At 39.0% G+C, this 17500-nt stretch overlaps 1 protein-coding gene across 3 annotated transcripts in view; it reads right to left on the bottom strand.

Annotated features, from left to right (window-relative positions):
• The window catches only part of LOC138019623 (exocyst complex component 2-like), a 57917-nt gene that overhangs the window by 22488 nt on the left and 17929 nt on the right, over positions 1 to 17500 (bottom strand). For 2 of the 3 annotated variants that reach the window (XM_068866476.1, XM_068866477.1), the window contains exons 5-20: positions 17096 to 17165; positions 15558 to 15682; positions 14807 to 14887; positions 14073 to 14218; positions 9228 to 9309; positions 8447 to 8549; positions 8052 to 8164; positions 7679 to 7756; positions 5181 to 5258; positions 3801 to 3928; positions 3493 to 3549; positions 3224 to 3390; positions 2683 to 2804; positions 2484 to 2557; positions 1951 to 2034; positions 462 to 512 (exon numbers count right to left, since the gene is read on the bottom strand). In XM_068866476.1, coding sequence (XP_068722577.1) covers positions 462 to 512; positions 1951 to 2034; positions 2484 to 2557; positions 2683 to 2804; positions 3224 to 3390; positions 3493 to 3549; positions 3801 to 3928; positions 5181 to 5258; positions 7679 to 7756; positions 8052 to 8164; positions 8447 to 8549; positions 9228 to 9309; positions 14073 to 14218; positions 14807 to 14887; positions 15558 to 15682; positions 17096 to 17165 — 1559 coding nt within the window. The remainder of the gene's footprint in view (positions 1 to 461; positions 513 to 1950; positions 2035 to 2483; positions 2558 to 2682; positions 2805 to 3223; positions 3391 to 3492; positions 3550 to 3800; positions 3929 to 5180; positions 5259 to 7678; positions 7757 to 8051; positions 8165 to 8446; positions 8550 to 9227; positions 9310 to 14072; positions 14219 to 14806; positions 14888 to 15557; positions 15683 to 17095; positions 17166 to 17500) is intronic. The other variant, XM_068866478.1, reaches the window with a different exon arrangement.

The raw sequence follows: 17500 nt of genomic DNA, 5'->3' as shown, positions 1-17500 counted from the left end.
GATAGTTCCTCGACAGAAACACTCTATTGTTTAAATAGTTCAAGTGAAGGAGATCTGGGCGCTTTTACGTGAAATGGCAACTGACAGGTTGCTGCTTGTTAAAACTCTTATTGTAACTTTTTTCTTTCTCTTGTAGTTGCCCGATATATCTAACTAATAGGCAAAGAATGACCCAAACGTCGCTGTTTGCCGTAAACGTCTGGCCAAAACTCCCTATTCCCCCCGGAACTTACTCAATATTTAATTCTCGTTCGAAAGTTCAATTTCCCATTTGAATTGTCAATGTTTGCTAAAGAACTGGCTGGAATATGAATTTCAGTGTCAACCCGACAGAAAAAAAAATCATTCAAAAGTCATGAAAGATAATAGCTTATATTTTGAGTCGTACACTTTATTTGTTTTGTCAACGGAAACCTGTTGATAAAAAGGGTAGTTCCCGATTAATTGTTGGATTGACAAACCTGAAACATGTCCTTGAAAAGATCAACGGCACTTGTCTTCAGCTGAAGATTCTGAAAAATGGGAATAGTATTTCCTCAAAATAATAAACTTAGCATTATAAAAACAACAAATTAAATTAACTTTGTCTGCTGCACTGAATTTAAACTTCCTCAAAACAGTCTTACACCAGTGTCGCATCTTTTGACCAAAAATGTCGTTACAGATGCGTTCCTTGATTGTCAAAATCATAGACTGCTAGCAGTCCCTTCTGAGTCAGTCCACCCGCCCGCTTTAGTCAGTCAGGCAACCGAGGTGATTTAGCTCTATCACCATTCTCTCCTCGGATCGCTCAAGGTTTTGGAATCTGTGAAATTAAAGCAACAGGAAGTCTCTTCTGAAGTGTTAGTCACTGCAATTGATGTAAAATGTAATTTTACTGAACAAATAAATGCAAATCAGGGGAAAATGCTAAACATAGTGACCGCGCTCCTGGAGGGGGGACTGGAAACTAGACACTTCAAAGGCTTTTTTCTCAAAAACCAGCCGTACAACCCCACCTCAAAATTTCAGGATTTCCGAAAGCGAGAAAAAATAATTATGTAGAGAAATAAATATAGTTAAATCTGCCAGACAGGTTTTTCACAAATGACAAAAACGTCGATTTTCGTCTATTTTAATAATAACTGAAAAACTGTCCGATAGAACTTTTTGAAAAAATGTTGACGGTTTTGTCTACACGATGTTTACTAATTCGCAAAATTTTAACCCTGGTTGTACGGCTAGGTTTTGAGAAAACGGCCTTTCATCATATCATATCATATATCTTTATTTACCCTCGGATTTTTAGAGTAGCTTGGTGTAGCTAATTTCTCCGAGCATTTACCCCCCCAACCATGATACACCATAGAAGACAGACCACAACACCGGGCACCGGGCACCGGGCACTACATGCCCTTTGAAATGTCTAGTTTCCAGTCCCCCCTCCAGGAAGTCCGTCACTATATTTAACAATTATTCTACGAGGGCGCGCTGGATATGAAATGATATATATAACCAACGAGGCGCGTAGCGCCGAGTTGGTTATGATCATTTCATATCCAGCAAGCCCGAGTAGAATAATTGTTTTATTAAAAACCCCAACATCACAACTCTTTTATGTTGAATTTATTTAGCCATTTTTTCTCGGAGCCGCAAAACTGTGTATTTGCTGCTGTGTTCATTGACCATATTTGGTAGTGCAGGTATATGAGCTGATAACCTGTGTCCGGCGAGCCAATGAAAATGCTGGAAATGTGATATCCGTAGTTCAGTTTTTAATAATAAGCGTTTTCCCCTGATTTGTATTTATTTGTTAGGTAAAATTACATTTTACATCAATTACAGTGACCAACACTTCACAAGAGACATCATTTTGCTTTAATTTCACAGATTTCAAAAGTTTGATATTTTTTCTTCGGATAACTATAGTAAGCCACCTTAAGGGTATTTTATTTGCCCAGTTGAGTCTACCTTTCTCTTCTCAGTATCTGCATTCTTGGCCAGTTCACGAAGCATATGAAGATTTTCCATGACAATATTTTCAAACATCAACGGCTGAAGCGTAGCAAGAAGATAAGAAGGGAATACATAGTTGGAAGAGAAGATTTAATATGAAATAATACTTGGAGGAATAAAACAGACTAAACTGTTCTAAACAGCAAAAACTTAAACTGACAGTCACACTTCTACGTAACTTACGCAAGCATGAGCTACAATTGTGAGATGTAGAGTAATTATCCGGATATAGCCTATCAGAAGATAATTTCGGAGCCTTATGTTTATAAGAAGTGACCTTTTTATCACATCACATGGTGCATATTGACAATGCTCAGTGGTGTCTCTCCAATAACATCTATGTCTGTTTTATGACTGACTTGTGGCCCAACGTCATCATTCTTACACCATGAAATGTATCCTCGAATGAGCAACATTAATGAATTGGCAATGCCATTGTAATTACCACTGTATTTTTTAAAATGTACTACCAATTTTTACTCACGCACCAAGTTTGTTATCCGACCGACACCTTCCTGGTTGTCTAAACACCAGATCTCGTTGCAATGCAAGGACTTGATATCTAAGTGAAAAGAATTCCACGTCATTTCGACTCTATCTATCCATATGTTGGGAATCACCCAATCATAGGTGAGATGTGATGTGATGTGATGAAGATTTGAGTGTGGATTTGAGTGTTAATTTTACCTTCTATTGCTTCTTTGAAAACCTCTTTAGCACAAAGTAGCCTAAGATCACCGGTTAGCTGTTTAACACGGTCCAAAGTTTCTGGTGGTAGAGAAAGCTTTTGAAGGGACTCCATACACGATCTATCACAAACAAAGAAAGCCACTGCTATTTTTGGAGTTATTAAGCTTCGAGAACTTAAAATTTTCGTTAAATGAATGCCAAAACAAAGACAACACTGGCCAATTTTACAAAGGAGTCAAATATTCTTTCATGGAGACGAGTTGCCTTCATTTGTCAGGCTCCCGTTACCGTTCATGACTTCATTGAAGAGATCGAATTGCTTAGGGTTGTAAGCAATTTTATTTAGCTTGGACGACTGAGCTCAGTTGATTCGCATGAGATAACGGGCCAGACGACTCGACTTTATCGAATGCTTGACACTTATGGGAACCTACTCAAAGACTATGAAATGATTGTGATTACCTGTGTAATTGCTATTAATTATGAATATGTTATCCTTGGAAAACATGCAGTCTTGCCACGAAATACTTATGTTTACCTGACATATCGGACACAGGAAGGGAGCCATGCACCCATACCGTCCACAGGAGTGTGCCAATAGTGCTGTTTGTCTTTACTGGCATCAACGAGCGCTGATACGGAGTTTGGAAAAAATGCAGCTTTAATAAGATCCGCATACAATGACGCCACGTCATGTACCATTTCCTTAAAAATAAAAAACACAACAATAACTACGGTTCCTCTTGTTTCTACTGCTTTGTTGGCTGAAGTATCATGAGGGTTGTTTTAATTAATCAGCTCACTGACCTCAAATGTCTTTTGTTTCTGAGCAGTGGGGTTGAGTAGCTTCGAAGTTCCGCTTGACTAAGAAAAACAAAAAAAAAACTATTTTCCTCAAAATACTTGCACTAGTCTTTGATCGAAATGTGAAAACCGGCTTTTGACTGCTCCAATAAGAGGCTTTAACCAGTAAGGTGAAAAATGATGTTGAAAGATCAACGGAAGGTTATAGGTTCGACTCATTCAAACGAGCACTTGGATTTTTCCGAGTATTCCAGAGTCACCATTGAAAAAATATCATCTCTTCAACAACAAAGGTGTAGGTAAATACATACATCAGTTACAAGAGCTCCATTGAAATACGCCTGGCCAAGTTTCCAGAGGTCTGGTAAGCTTTCTGTCAATAATTCAGACAGTTCTTCTACAAACAACACCCTTTGCGGGACACAAGTTCCACCTTTCGCTGAAACAAGCCATGTAAATACATAGTTTAAAGTTTGCAAAACACATGCAACAAGAAAGATACTGAATGAGGTAAGGTCGTAAGGATTCTACAGAATGATGCGCATCTATAAATTTTTAACCGTTTTAGGCCCTAAATGAAAGAATATATTGTCATAATAGTCGAGGTCCAGGCTTATTCTCATCCGGGAGTTGCCTGGACGTCTTAGCCGCTGGACGCTGGGACAAGTTGACTGCCTCGTGCTTGTGCTAGCCTCTTGCCAATAAGGTAGCCAGGCGGCTTCGGGAAAGACGATGCAGACCAAAAATTGCACAAGCTGTAGGCGCAATTTGAGAACTTACCGATGCACAGATCCACATTTACACCTATAACTATTACAGTGTAGTGGCAAATCGGGAGATATGCATTGGTTGGATAAAAGTTCTTGTTTTTTTTTCAAGTAACCACGGTCTGCCAGGCTGAAGTAGCTTCGAATACAAAGAAAAAAACACGGTACGAATACAAGTTTCCGCCTGTCCTCAAACAAAGACAGAAAATCCATTTTAGTCCCCAGAGGTAGTGATTGATTCAGTCTTCGTCAAGACCCGACTCTTCCTCAGTCATGCCTCAGTCACACGCATGCGCAGTCATGTCTCTTCTCTCCCTCAGTCGAAGAGCTCTGGGGTTGAGATCGTAGGAAGTCCACAAATCTTGGATTTGCGGCTACTCTGCGCAGTCTCAGAAAATTGAACAATGGCGATTCCCACTCCATTACTTTTAATAAAGTGCCCCAAACCCCAAAATATTTTTTACGTTAAAATGAATCTTTGCACCTGTTCGAGACGCATTGCGACCATTTTTTCCTTCTTATAGGCTTCGAAAGTTGCGAAAATCCAAGCATCTTTTGTTCACGACCGAGTCAGAAGGGGAGTGGGTCTATTTCTGATTTGACGTCACAATCTACTTTGCATGCATTTTTACAAAGAGTTAATGCAATGTAAATCAGTTTTTGACGTCAAAACAGGAATAGACCCACTCCCCTTCTGACTCAGTCGTGAACAAAAGATGCTTGGATTTTCGCAACTTTCAAAGCCTATAAAATGGCAGAAATTGTTAGAAAAATGAAAAAATGGCCGCAATGCATTTGGAACAGGTGCAAAGATTCATTTTAGCGAAAAACATATTTTGGGGTTAGGGGCACTTTAAAACCAGCTGCAGTTCTAGTAACGTATGTTGTGAGAGGTGTACAAATTCACCTTACTGTTCAACTTACTGTTTTGCTCTGATGATGACGTCTTACTCGGTGGTGATGTCACTCCCAGAATTCCAAGAGATTCACTGCGATAAGATCCTAGAATAATACGTATGAAACGAAGCTTAAACACTAACAGGCGAACATTATGTGATGACGAATTTTGCTAACGTGAGTGAACGACACAAAGAAAGTGTATGAAGTATGTACGCATTCGCAGGCAAGTGGAATAACAAGTAATTGTGGAAAGTTTGTCTATTTGTACTACCTTGGGGAAACCCAGTAGGACTAGATCAAAGTAACTAAAGGGGTTAGTTGCTAAAGAAACTGTGATGCTGCGTCGGTGGGGAAGTAGAACACAAAAAATTGGTTTTATCAACGGAGTTGATGATGTAAATTGGCCACCGTAGAGAGATTATTAAAAGCTGACGTTTCGAGCGTTAGCCTGTCGTCAGAGCGAATCGAGGAATTGTGGGTTACGTGTAGTTTTTATAGTAGAGTAGGAGCTACGCTATTGGTGGTAACATGGCAACGTGAAAAATAGGAATACAATAGTTAAATGAAAAGCGTTTGTTAATACCGAGGGGATTAAGGGAGCCGATTTGGAAGATGAATTCTTGTTCCAGATTCTTGCGGCTTTCCGTAGTACCTCGATGTAGGGAAAGGCCGCAGATAGCCATGTGTTGTTTGGAGTGGTGAGGGAGATTAAAATGACTAGCGAATGGTTTAGATGCACCCTTGTCATTCTTCTCGACATCGCGAAGGTGTTCGCGGAATTGGTCGCCTAGTCGTCTACCTGTCTCCCCAATGTATAGTTCATTACATAACGTACAGGTTATGTAATAAATGACATTTGCGGAGGTACATGTGCAACGATCGGTGATTTTAACAGATCGCTTTGGTCCCAATATTTTGCTAGTTTGTAAGTTTTGCGTGCGCTTATAACTAAAAAGTTGCCTGCGTTTTTGTCGCGTTTGAATGAAATTAGTGGGGGTAATTTTAAGTTATTAAGAATGATAGTTTGGACTGTGTGATTACGAGGATGGAAAGTGAGGGTGAATGGAATTCTGTCATTCTTATCTTTTTGTGACGTTTGTAGTGATGACTGTCGATCAAATTGCTGGGCACGATGGTGGCCCGCTTTGACCACACAGACAAGATAGCCACGTTTTTCGAAAAACTGGCACATCTCCTCTGATTTGCTGGAAAAATCGAAGTCATCACTACATAGACGTCGAAGTCTAAGAAATTGAAAACAAGGAATGGAGTTCTTGACATGTGATGGATGTGACGATGATCAAGTTCTTCTCTGCTGGATGGGTAAACCGCTGGATGAAATAGCGCTGATGCAGTCGTCAATGTAGCGGCCGTAGAGTTCAGGTTTGGGGCCGTTGTACTGATTAAAAAAATCAGTGCACTTAATGGGGTTTTTCAGTGTGTGATTAACCCATTGACTCCCAGGGGTTCCCCATTGACGAGTAAAATCGTCTGGAGTTAGACGGTCGGTTTAGGCCGGTTTGGGCGTCAAAGGGTTTTAATCAGTAAAATTAATCAGTACAACGGCCCCAAACCTGACCTCTACGGCCGCTACATTGACGACTGCATCGGCCATCAATTTATAACCTGCGCGGTTAATTCCTTTTATCCAGCTCTTAAATATACCTGGGAAATTTCGGAAACTTCATTGGCTTCCGTACATATCAAAGTTTCTATCAGTGGCAACGTTTTATGTAACCGTGTGCACTACAAACCTACAGATTCTCACAGTTCTTTGTTGTATTCATCGTCACATCCATCAAATGTCAAGAACTCCATTCCTTATTCTCAATTTCTTAGACTTCGACGTCTATGTAGTGATGACTCCGATTTTTCCAGCAAATCAGAGGAGATGTCCCAGTTCTTCGAAAAACGTGGCTATCCTGTCTCTGTGGTCAAAGCGGGCAATCATCGCGCCCAACAATTTGATCGACAGTCATCACTACAAACGTCACAAAAAGATAAGAATGACAGAATTCCATTCACCCTCACTTTCCATCCTCGTAATCACGCAGCCCAAAGTATCATTCTTAATAACTTTAAATTACTCCAAAATGATGCCAAGACTGGTAGAATCTTTTAGCAACCTCCACTAATTTCATTCAAACGCGACAAAAACGTAGGCAACTTTTTAGTTTAATAACAAATGTACTCCTATTTTTCACGTTGCCATGTTACCACCAATAGAGTAGCTCCTACTCCAGTATAAAAACTACACACAACTCATAATTCCTCGATTCTATGTGACGAAAGGCTAACGCTCGAAACGTTAGCTTTTTGAATCCCTGTACGGTGGTCAATTTACATTATCAACTCCGTTGATAAAACCAAATTTTTCTGTACTAGGTCAAAGTATTTCATGGTGATTGGGCAACGGAGTTACAAGTGAATTTGGACGTTACCATGATCACTATTGCAGCAAACAGCACCAAAAATTATGGTTTGCTGTAAAAACATACAGCATCTCAAGTAAGTTTACAAACCCAAGGAGCTGACACTTCTCGAGGCTCTGATATCTAAATCAACCTTGGATGCATCAACTTGAAGTAAAGGAACAGAGTCTATGACGGAAAGAAGTTATAAATTTATACATTAAAAGACACTCTTCTTACCTGCTCAAAAGTGATTTTTGAAAAAGGGGATCAAGATTTGTGATTGCAGTAAAGAGAAATTTTGAAGAATTTAAAATCTGGGAAATCAGGCACCCGAAAAAGAAAAAATTGGGAGGAGAAGGACCACTTGGCAATAAGGGATGCTCAATAGCGCTTCGTCAATCTGTTTTGGCTGGGATTTGGCGGTAAAAGTCCTTTACTAAGCTTGTCTGCTACATAATAAATTTATTGGTCAGACACTCACCCTTAGCTTTATGATCATCCTGGCAGCAAGTAAGTAATTTGTGAAGCCAGTCCTTCTGATTAACAATGCACTCCCAAGCAGGGTCCCCTTGGTAGTCCAAATCTACAAGATACCTGAACAAAGAAATATCAAGATAACTTGTCCAACATGCATTGCATTTTGTCCAACATGCATTACCATAATATGTGACAATAAATCACAAAAAAGTAGTTTGAAAATGTTTAACATTTCAAACCAAGAGTAAATTTAGACCAAAATTCACTACAGTGCCTCAAAAATAACTCACATCCAAGTGAGGTAAATATTGACTTAACTAAAAGTTAGCAATAAAATGTAAAACGTTCGATTCAACAACGTTTTTGTTTTCAGAAAAAGTTCCAGCGGCTTTCGAGTACCTGATAAGCTTCTTCTGGTCTTCCAATGGTGATGGCAGTTCAGCTAGTTTTTGTTTAAGATGTTGCCGGAGGCCTTCTATCTTTGCTTCAACTTCTTGTAATACTGAAAGAAAAGCAGTGTTGTAGAATACAAACCATGCATTACAGAACAAACAAACAAACAACAACTAACTTTGTAACGAATAAGACTTAAGTTTACTACAACTATTCATATATGAAGAAATGTGCAGCTATTTTAACTTTGGGAATACTGGTACATGTAATTGAAAAAATGAGAGAGATTCATCAACTTTCTGATCACTAGTTGACATGCTCTACAACGGAGCTCAGAAGCTCAGCTGCCACAGCAACAATGTCCATTTCAACACATTTTAGTCCTAGAAGTATAGCAGGACAATATTATGGTCATGGCTAAACCTATTTTATTATCCTTAAGACCCCACAAGGCTCCTATAGACTTTTAGAAGAGAGTCTCAACTCACTGAGGTGGGGGAAAGCTAAAAAAAATGTCTTACAATATTATTGACAAAGAGGCATGACATTATAGAGACAACAAAGGAATGACCAAAAAATGACATGTACACTCCTGGATTACCCACGGTCTAATTTATCTTACTTAAGTTTTTGATCAAATGAGAGATTTTAATTTCAATCAGTCACATTAACACGATAAAAAGATCAGTTATACCACCAACATTCAACCGTTGAAACTTAAAACCAAAATAGCAAATTTATTAATTAGATAAAGGAACAAAATTAATGAAATGTTCATAAATTGCACCTCTTTTAAAAATTTTAATGTCTGTTCCTGCAAATAATGACTTTGCTCTTCCATAATCACTTATTACCATCTCATATTCTCCCTGCAGAATAAAGATGTACAATGATAATAATACAATATTTATGAATGGAACTATTGATTTTTTAAAGAGCTCCTTTATGGTATGCAAAGATGAAGGTACTTTAAGAATTCTCTGTCATTACACCACGGACACTATCCATTCTATTTAATTTGTGGTTTTATGTTAAACTTTAAACAAATCTCTCTGGTGCAGGGATAACGCAGTGGTGAGAGCATTCGCCTCCCACCAATGTGGCCCGGGTTCGATTCCCAGACCCGGCGTCATATGTGGGTTGAGTTTGTTGGTTCTCTACTCTGCACCGAGAGGTTTTCTCCGGGTACTCCAGTTTCCCCTCTCCTCAAAAACCAACATTTGACTTGATTTGTGTTAATTGTTAATTTCAGTTTACAGTGTCCCCAATTAGTGCTCCAGCGCTGGAACGACTTGACACTTAATAAAGTTCCTTTCCTTTCCTTTTTATGACAATAACAATAATAATAATAATAATAAATAATAATAATAATAATAATAACAATAATAATATAAGGTCAACAATAATATTATTAGCAGTGGTTAAAAAAAGGGTACGGATTACAATATTGACATAGCATGCTCATTTCACACAAGAATTCAAAACAAGGAGTCAGAAAAGTACAGTACACACACTGCTCGATCCCTCCTTCCTCTTCATGTACAACCTCACTACACTCCCCTTCTTGTGGAACCCCCCTAACATCAACGCCTCTTTCTCATCTTCACATCCATCACCCTTAGTTCCTTATCACTCCAGTGTAAAATCCCTGGACTGTACCTCATCACACCTATAGCCCATTTATTCATCACTGTAACAAAACCTGAAATCACCAGTTTCACCCTCCTCAAATACTCCTGTCTCCTTCTGCATTATATCCATAACCTCAAACACACCCAAGAACTTAAACTCATTCTCATCAACCTCACCCATCACCTGACCATCAAGCAACACAATTCCTTCACAAAAAACCGTCAACCCCTGCTTCAATACCACCACTGCACACTGGTCCTGAGCCCAAACTTTATCCTTATGTCCTGTAAAAAACCCACACAACATTAAGCAAACTTCAAACCTTCCGTACAGCTCCAAATCATCCATTAAAAAAAAACAAACAAACAAATAGGCTGATCAATCTTCGATCCTTCCTAAGCTTGTACCCAGTGTTTTTCCTTTTCAACAACATGGTGAAAGAGAAAATCACAAGAACAAATAACCATGTTTGATCCCCACTTCACCCAACACCTCCCCATTTGATTACAACAGAGTTTACCAATCACCTATACTACCACACAACAAACCTTTCAAGTTGAAATTTAAAAAACCATCTCGGGCTAAAATGATTGAAAAACTACGAGCTTTTGACTGCCCGAACTGCAGTCTTCGACGGGTAAAATGAATGATAAGAAAGCGATGAGAAAATTTGAATAAAGAGCATGAATTGCAAAATAATAAAAATGTAAATGGTTATGAATGTTTGTTAAAAAGAATGTTGTACTGCCCAGGTAACAGCACTTTTAGAACCAGAAATACAATAGAAGTGTGGCATACCAGAGTGACATCTAACGCAGATAGCAATTCTCACCCATTACCTGGGCAATACAATTCTTTTTAACAAACATTCATAACCATTTACATTTTTATTATTTCGCAATTCACGCTTTTTATTCAAATTTTCTCATTGCTTTCTTATCATTCATTTTACCCGTCAAAGACTGCAGTTCGGGCAGTCGAAAGCTCGTAGTTTTTCAATCATTTTAGCCAGAGATCGTTTCTTCTCCACCATGGCTGAAACCTTTCAAGCTGTCAGCCACCTTTACTGTTTTCAACATTTCAACAATCCACAAATGCGGCACTATATCATAGGCCTTCTGATAATCTATCCACCCATTGCCAAACACGTTTTCTTCACCCAAACCTCCCTTAACACTGCCTTACCTATCAACAACTGATCCTTCATACCCTGTGACCTCTTCCTACACCTCGTCTGCTCATCTGGAAACAAGCTATTACCCTGCAAATGTCCATAATATAATTTCTCCACCAAGATCCCAGTGAGTAGCTTCCACATCAACAGCAAACACACACTTGGTCTGTAGTTGTAAGCCACTGTTCCCTCGGTGTGATGATTTTGCATTAACTCTTTACCATCCAATCTGGCACCTCCCCACTGTCCAAACAACTCTGAAAATGCCCCCAAATGAACCCATGTAACAATCAAAACCCCCTTACACCAACTGGACCTGAAGCCTTTCAATTGGCCATCCTCTGAATTCCAATCTCCACATCCTCCACACTAATCTTCACTTCCTGGATCTTGCTTCTCCCCACTACCCATCTTGTCCCTCACCTCATCCATCCAACTAGTGTCCTCATTATGCCTCTTCTCCACCAACCATATACCACTCAAGAACCTTGTTGCCTCCCATGCACTTGGTGCTTAGGTCGGCCAATTCCAACTGATGTGGGTTATTCTTGAACAAGGTGTTCAGTGAAGCCTTTGTACAGTTGTCTACAAACTGCCAACTTTTCGTGCTCCCAGACTGGATCTTCCTCTTCAACAACAAAGTCAACACAACCATCTCCTTTTCAACAACCTGATACCTCCTCTTCAACTGATCCATCACTTTTCTCCAAAGCACAGTTCCCTTCTTCATGTCTTCAACCCTCACTAAATCCAGCCACCATTCCACAACGCTCTCCTCAATCCTTCTTTGCCACCTTGATTTCTACTCTCGAATCTGTTACATTTCTTCTTCCCCATCAGCCCCAACCTGTCTGCGACTACATACAAATCTGTGACACGGACATCCCATCTTTCACAAGATTACGAATCAGCCCTTCCACAACCTTCACCTCTCTATTCACTTTCCTCCTATCCTGATCGAGCCTTCAAACCAGGAACTTCAACCCACTCCTCACTACCAAAGACTGTTTTCATCTTCTGAAGTACCTCCTTCTCCTCATTGCTCAACACTCTAAGCCATCATGATCGAGAAAAGTGCTGGTAACCAACTTCTCCACAACAACTTTGACCTCTCCATTGATGCCACCCACCTTCCCCCTTACCATTTAGACCCATCACCCTCAACATCAAACAATCCTGCTTCTCCACAATGACCTTGACTCCTCTGTCAATAGCCTCAACCACCATGTCTTTCTTCTCTCCACCTCCACCTTCATCAATCTCGAAATCTACCTCACTCTCAGCCTCTGACTCTGTAACAGCACCATCTGTACCAGACTCACACCCCTGGTCACTTTTAGCATCAAATCCTAATAAACTCTTCCTCGTCATCACTTTCTCCAAACAACTCATTCTACTCAGTTTCACTGATCACCATCTTCTCAATCTCACCCCTCTCCATCTTAGTCAACACACTATTCAGCTCGATGCACTTCGACTGTGAGATCAAACTAATAATAATAATCATCATCATCATAGACATCAACATCATCACAACCACCAAAAAAAAACATCAACCCTTGGAGCTTGAGATAAAGAGAGTTTGGGAGGGGAGGTCACTCCAGTTGATTTGAAGCCCTCTGTGTTTTAAGATGATCGAATTGGTGATCGGCAGAAGATCACTCTTATGATGAATAACGCTACAACACTGTATCACATAACAGCAATGTTATGGTACCATATGAAACACCAATTATTTCCAAACGACATTTGATCATTATTGCGATGTAATAAGTTACCTTGGCAACGGGAAAGCCCAGCAAAAACACCCTATATTTTGGATTTAGTTGCTCATAACTCAAAAACGAACTTGGTGACCCCCCCTTTTTTATTGTTGAACAGTGATTAGAAGGCCACGAAGAAACTTTCAGCAAAGTTTAAAAAAAATCTGTTTAAGGGATTCAGAGCTACCTTAAAAAAATCACAAAATTAAGGTGGCTCTGAATCCACCTGACAGAATTTCAACACTTTGCAGAACGTTTCATCATGCCCTTCTGATTACTCTTCAGAAATAAAAAATGGGGGTCACCTAGTTAGTTTTTGAGATATAAGCAACTTAAGACAAAATCAAGGGTGTTTTTACAGGGCTTGCCTGTTGCCATGGTGACAAATTATGTCACAATAATGACTGTACCTTGTTCAGCAATAATTCGTGTTTCATTTGGTACCACAATATTGAAAAAACATGATACAACGTTGTGGTTCTGATCCTTCTGAAAAAAGCGTCACTTGGAAGTGTTGAAACTGGTTGGAGCCTCCTTAAACCAGTGTTGTGGCTTAATAGTTAATTAACAAATAATACTTACTTACTAATTATTACTTAATAATTACTTATTAATTACTACTAAAGAACACTAAACTGAAAACTGGTGCATAACATTGAAGGATCAAAATCATTAAGGGAGATTCAAGACAAAACTCAACCTTTATAGAGGGGATGTTAGTAAACTGCATGCATGAACATATTAAGGAATGACACGGCACTTTTTCAAGTTACTCAAGACCAAAGTTTGTCAAATTTCTACTGAATCATTACCAATGTGTTGTGGGGAAACTGTCAAACAACTGAAAAGGCTAAAAATGTTAAAACAATTTTTGCAAATCTCAATGCTTTTCTCTAATCGTCACATGTGTGCAACACTATTGCACTGCCACAGATTGACTCTTAATTATTAAAAGTTGATCAATGGTAGTGCAATAGTAGTGCACATAAGATTAGACAAAATCATTCTGAGATTACTACTGCAAGTGAAAGCAATAACAGAATTATGGACAAATGTCACATACCAGATGAATATTTCTCTCAATGCTCTGTGGAAGACTAAAGAGAAATCTGAATCTCTGTAGCACATTTAGGGCATTCCTTGTTCTGTCAGCATCATCTTTGCGAGCTAGGACATCTTGAAACAATCCCTCAGCATTTTTACTTGCACCTGTGTGACAGCAGATTATCACAGGGAATAGCAATTTTGGACTAGTTCATCTTCTTAAAAAGAAATCTATGTTAAGGTGGCTCAAACCGGTTTCAACAATTCGGAAGGAATGTGTTATTAGAAAAATTTTCAATTGTGAAGGTGGCTATTAATCTGCTTCAGAGAATTTTTTAAACTTTCCAGAAAGTTTTATCCTAGTTATTATATGCTATATGCTAATCACTCTCCAGCAATAAAATATGAGGGTTGCTGAGTTCGTTTTGAGATAAAAGCATTTAAAGACAAAATATAGGCTGTGTTTAGATGGCTCTTTTGTTGCCATGGTAACCTGTTACATCAGATTCATAAGTGCATCTTGTTGAGCATCTATTGGACCAGGTGTTCCATCTGGCATCATAACATTACCATTAAGTGGAAAGAGGTTGGTAGATTCAATCCTTCCAAATAGTACAGTTTGTTGAAGTGTTAAAACTGGTTTATTATAATTATATGGTGAAAAACTAAGAAAGATCACAAATGAGCCTTCCATACTGTAAGGTAATCAATCTCCTCCGTGTTGATAAACAATCTTTGATCACAAACAGCTACCTTGCACAAAAGACTCCAGTTTTTCAACAATAGATCCTCCATCACAGCTGCTCTCATCACGTAACATGTCTCGCTGAACACCTACAGGAAATTGTTTTTAAGGAACTCACACAGCAAAGTTGTCCAGTAAGTCAATACAAAACATCAAGCGTGTGTTACTGAGGCCTAAAGTTAGCATTAGTAAAGGTTTGGGTTGTTTCAGCTGTGGTGAAACAATGACCTGCAAATATAACCTGCAACCCACAACCTGCAGTTGACACCCTCCATGATTTCCTTTCTCCTTTGTATGGCAAAGAAGAAGTGGTGTAGAGACAAGAGCACCACACATGCAAATCTGTACATTTGCAGCTATGTGGAGTAGTTTAAGGGTGCCAGGGTTGCCTGATTCAAGTCCCAATCTGACCATAGCTGAAGTTTCTCTGGGTAGACTAGGTTCAACTTCTCTGCTACTCTTCTAAATAACCAACTGCATGGTTTGCCTTCAGCCAGTTGGGAGTGTTTGTTGTCTTGATTTAAAAATACTCGTAATAATAATTATTAGATGTGTGTTTCGTTGGCCCTGAAAGAAACTGAGGGGAGAGGCTCATTAACTACAATCATTAAAATTATTAAATGGATGATAGCCTGTCATCTGTGAAGTCACAAACTAAATCAGTTTTTCTCTTTGGGGAAGCAGGGTTGGCACAGTGCTAGCAGAACAACAGAATTAAATAACATCATGCTGTAACTCATTGCAAACAATAAAAGATACTTTTTAGAGTGTCCACGGCATCCAAGAAAGTACCAACATTCTCTTTTACGAATACCAAGGGATCAGCTGCTCGTCTGGATTCCTCATGCTTCAAATGCTTTAGGCCACCTTTTAAAGTTAGAAACCTAAAGAACAAAGTAACAAACCCTCTAGTTAATCCCAATGACTCCTGGGAGTGAGACTCAACAGATTTTACTCTGTCTAACAGCAGACGATTTCTCGTCAACTGGGGGTATCCTACGGCATTTGAGGTGTGAATGGGTTAACAAACAATATTATTATCAAGGGCACATTGGGATTGAAAGCATTTTTAAATTAATGTGTAAAAGCTTCTAGCATACCACAAGTGGTATACTAATTGGGGACTGGCAGGTCTTTTCTATGGGTGGCAGGTCTTTTCTATGGGTGGCAGGTCTTTTCTATGGGTGTATGACAGGTGACAGGTAACAGGTAACAATAATTTATGTCCCCAATGCTTATCAGACATACACTCTTTAGACCATAATGTTCCTACACTGCTCCACTGCTACTGCTTTTTGGAAAAAATTTCAAAGATGGTCGGCAACCAAAACAGAACAATCCCTTACTCTATCAAATAGAAGGATTCTACATGGGTTTTTGATAACTTGGAACAGAGATATTATGCACTCCTAATTGTGAAATTTTCTACGTATAGCAGCTACATGTAGCTATACGACCCAAAACTCTTGTTCCACAGTTCTCATGTACATGTAGTTCTCATGCTTCTACATGAAAAACTCAACATTAAAAAAGAAATAGCTATTAAAAATCAAACTATAACAACCTTCAAAAGTAACTTTCACTATTCCTTTAATATGCATTTAGTAACTTAGTTTTTTGGTTTTTTTTTTGTATGTGTATGTGAGCATATAAAAAAATTTAAAATAAATGAAAAAAAAAGCTTGTATTTGATCTCACCCACCCTACCCACGCATGTACCTGAAAGAAGGACAGACTTACACAACACCTGTTGTCTTCCCTGTACTCTTCATGAACAGTGTTTGGGTTTTTTAACGTCCCACAGTGCTGATTCACAGGAAAGATTGTCAGATATAAGGGCCTATGGTTTATAGCCCTCATTCGAGAAGACTTGAAAGTCTAACCATTTTCAGTCGGGTGTAATTACAAAGGCAGCACTTTCTCCTCAGTTATTTAAAGACCCTGAGTGTTGGTCCAGCCAGAGTCAAACTCATGACCTCCCGCATGGCAGCCTGCTGCTCAACCAACTGGCCTCAGTTCTGTATACTTTTCCTCACCCTATCACCCCTTCCCTTCACTGATTTTACCCATAATTATAATTTCCATCTGTTTCATTCTCATGAATTGATTTAAAATTACACCAAGCCACTTGCGTCAAGGTTAGGGACCACCTCCCATAACCAACCACCAAAAGGCTAGCATTCTGAGAATACTGAGATTACGAATATGGTCTATTTGTGTAATGACATAAAATTAATAATCACTAATAAGAATTAATAATTAAATGAATTAATTAATAACTTTAATTAATAACTCACTCAGTATCCGAGTGTTTTTCTACACGAACCCAAACCGTGACAAAGTTCTCACTCACCATGTCTCCCCTCCCTTTCACAAAACGAGAAAGAAAAAACGTTTAAATGCAAGGGCATAGGAGTAATAAATAATGACGCTTAACACTTTTATTAAATCCATTTAGAAATCACTGATGATCCTTGCAATCTGATTGGCTCTCAGCAGTGCGATTTATTCCCAAATCGCACTATTTTTTGCTCTAAATTGCACCATTTCCCCAGCCAATGAGAAAGGAACACTAAAACAAAACATCCAATCAGATTTCAAGGCTTGTTTCAGGTAACCAATCAAATTGCAGGAAAATGAAAGACAAAGAAAACCATTGTATGGCGAACTTGGCAACTTTTGTTCGCAACTGGATCAATAAA

This window comes from Montipora capricornis, chromosome 10 (assembly GCF_036669925.1).
Source record: "Montipora capricornis isolate CH-2021 chromosome 10, ASM3666992v2, whole genome shotgun sequence".
NCBI classification, from domain to species: Eukaryota; Metazoa; Cnidaria; class Anthozoa; order Scleractinia; family Acroporidae; genus Montipora; species Montipora capricornis.
The sequence above is the reverse complement of the archived record's forward strand: the minus strand, read 5'-3'. Positions and strand labels throughout refer to the sequence as shown.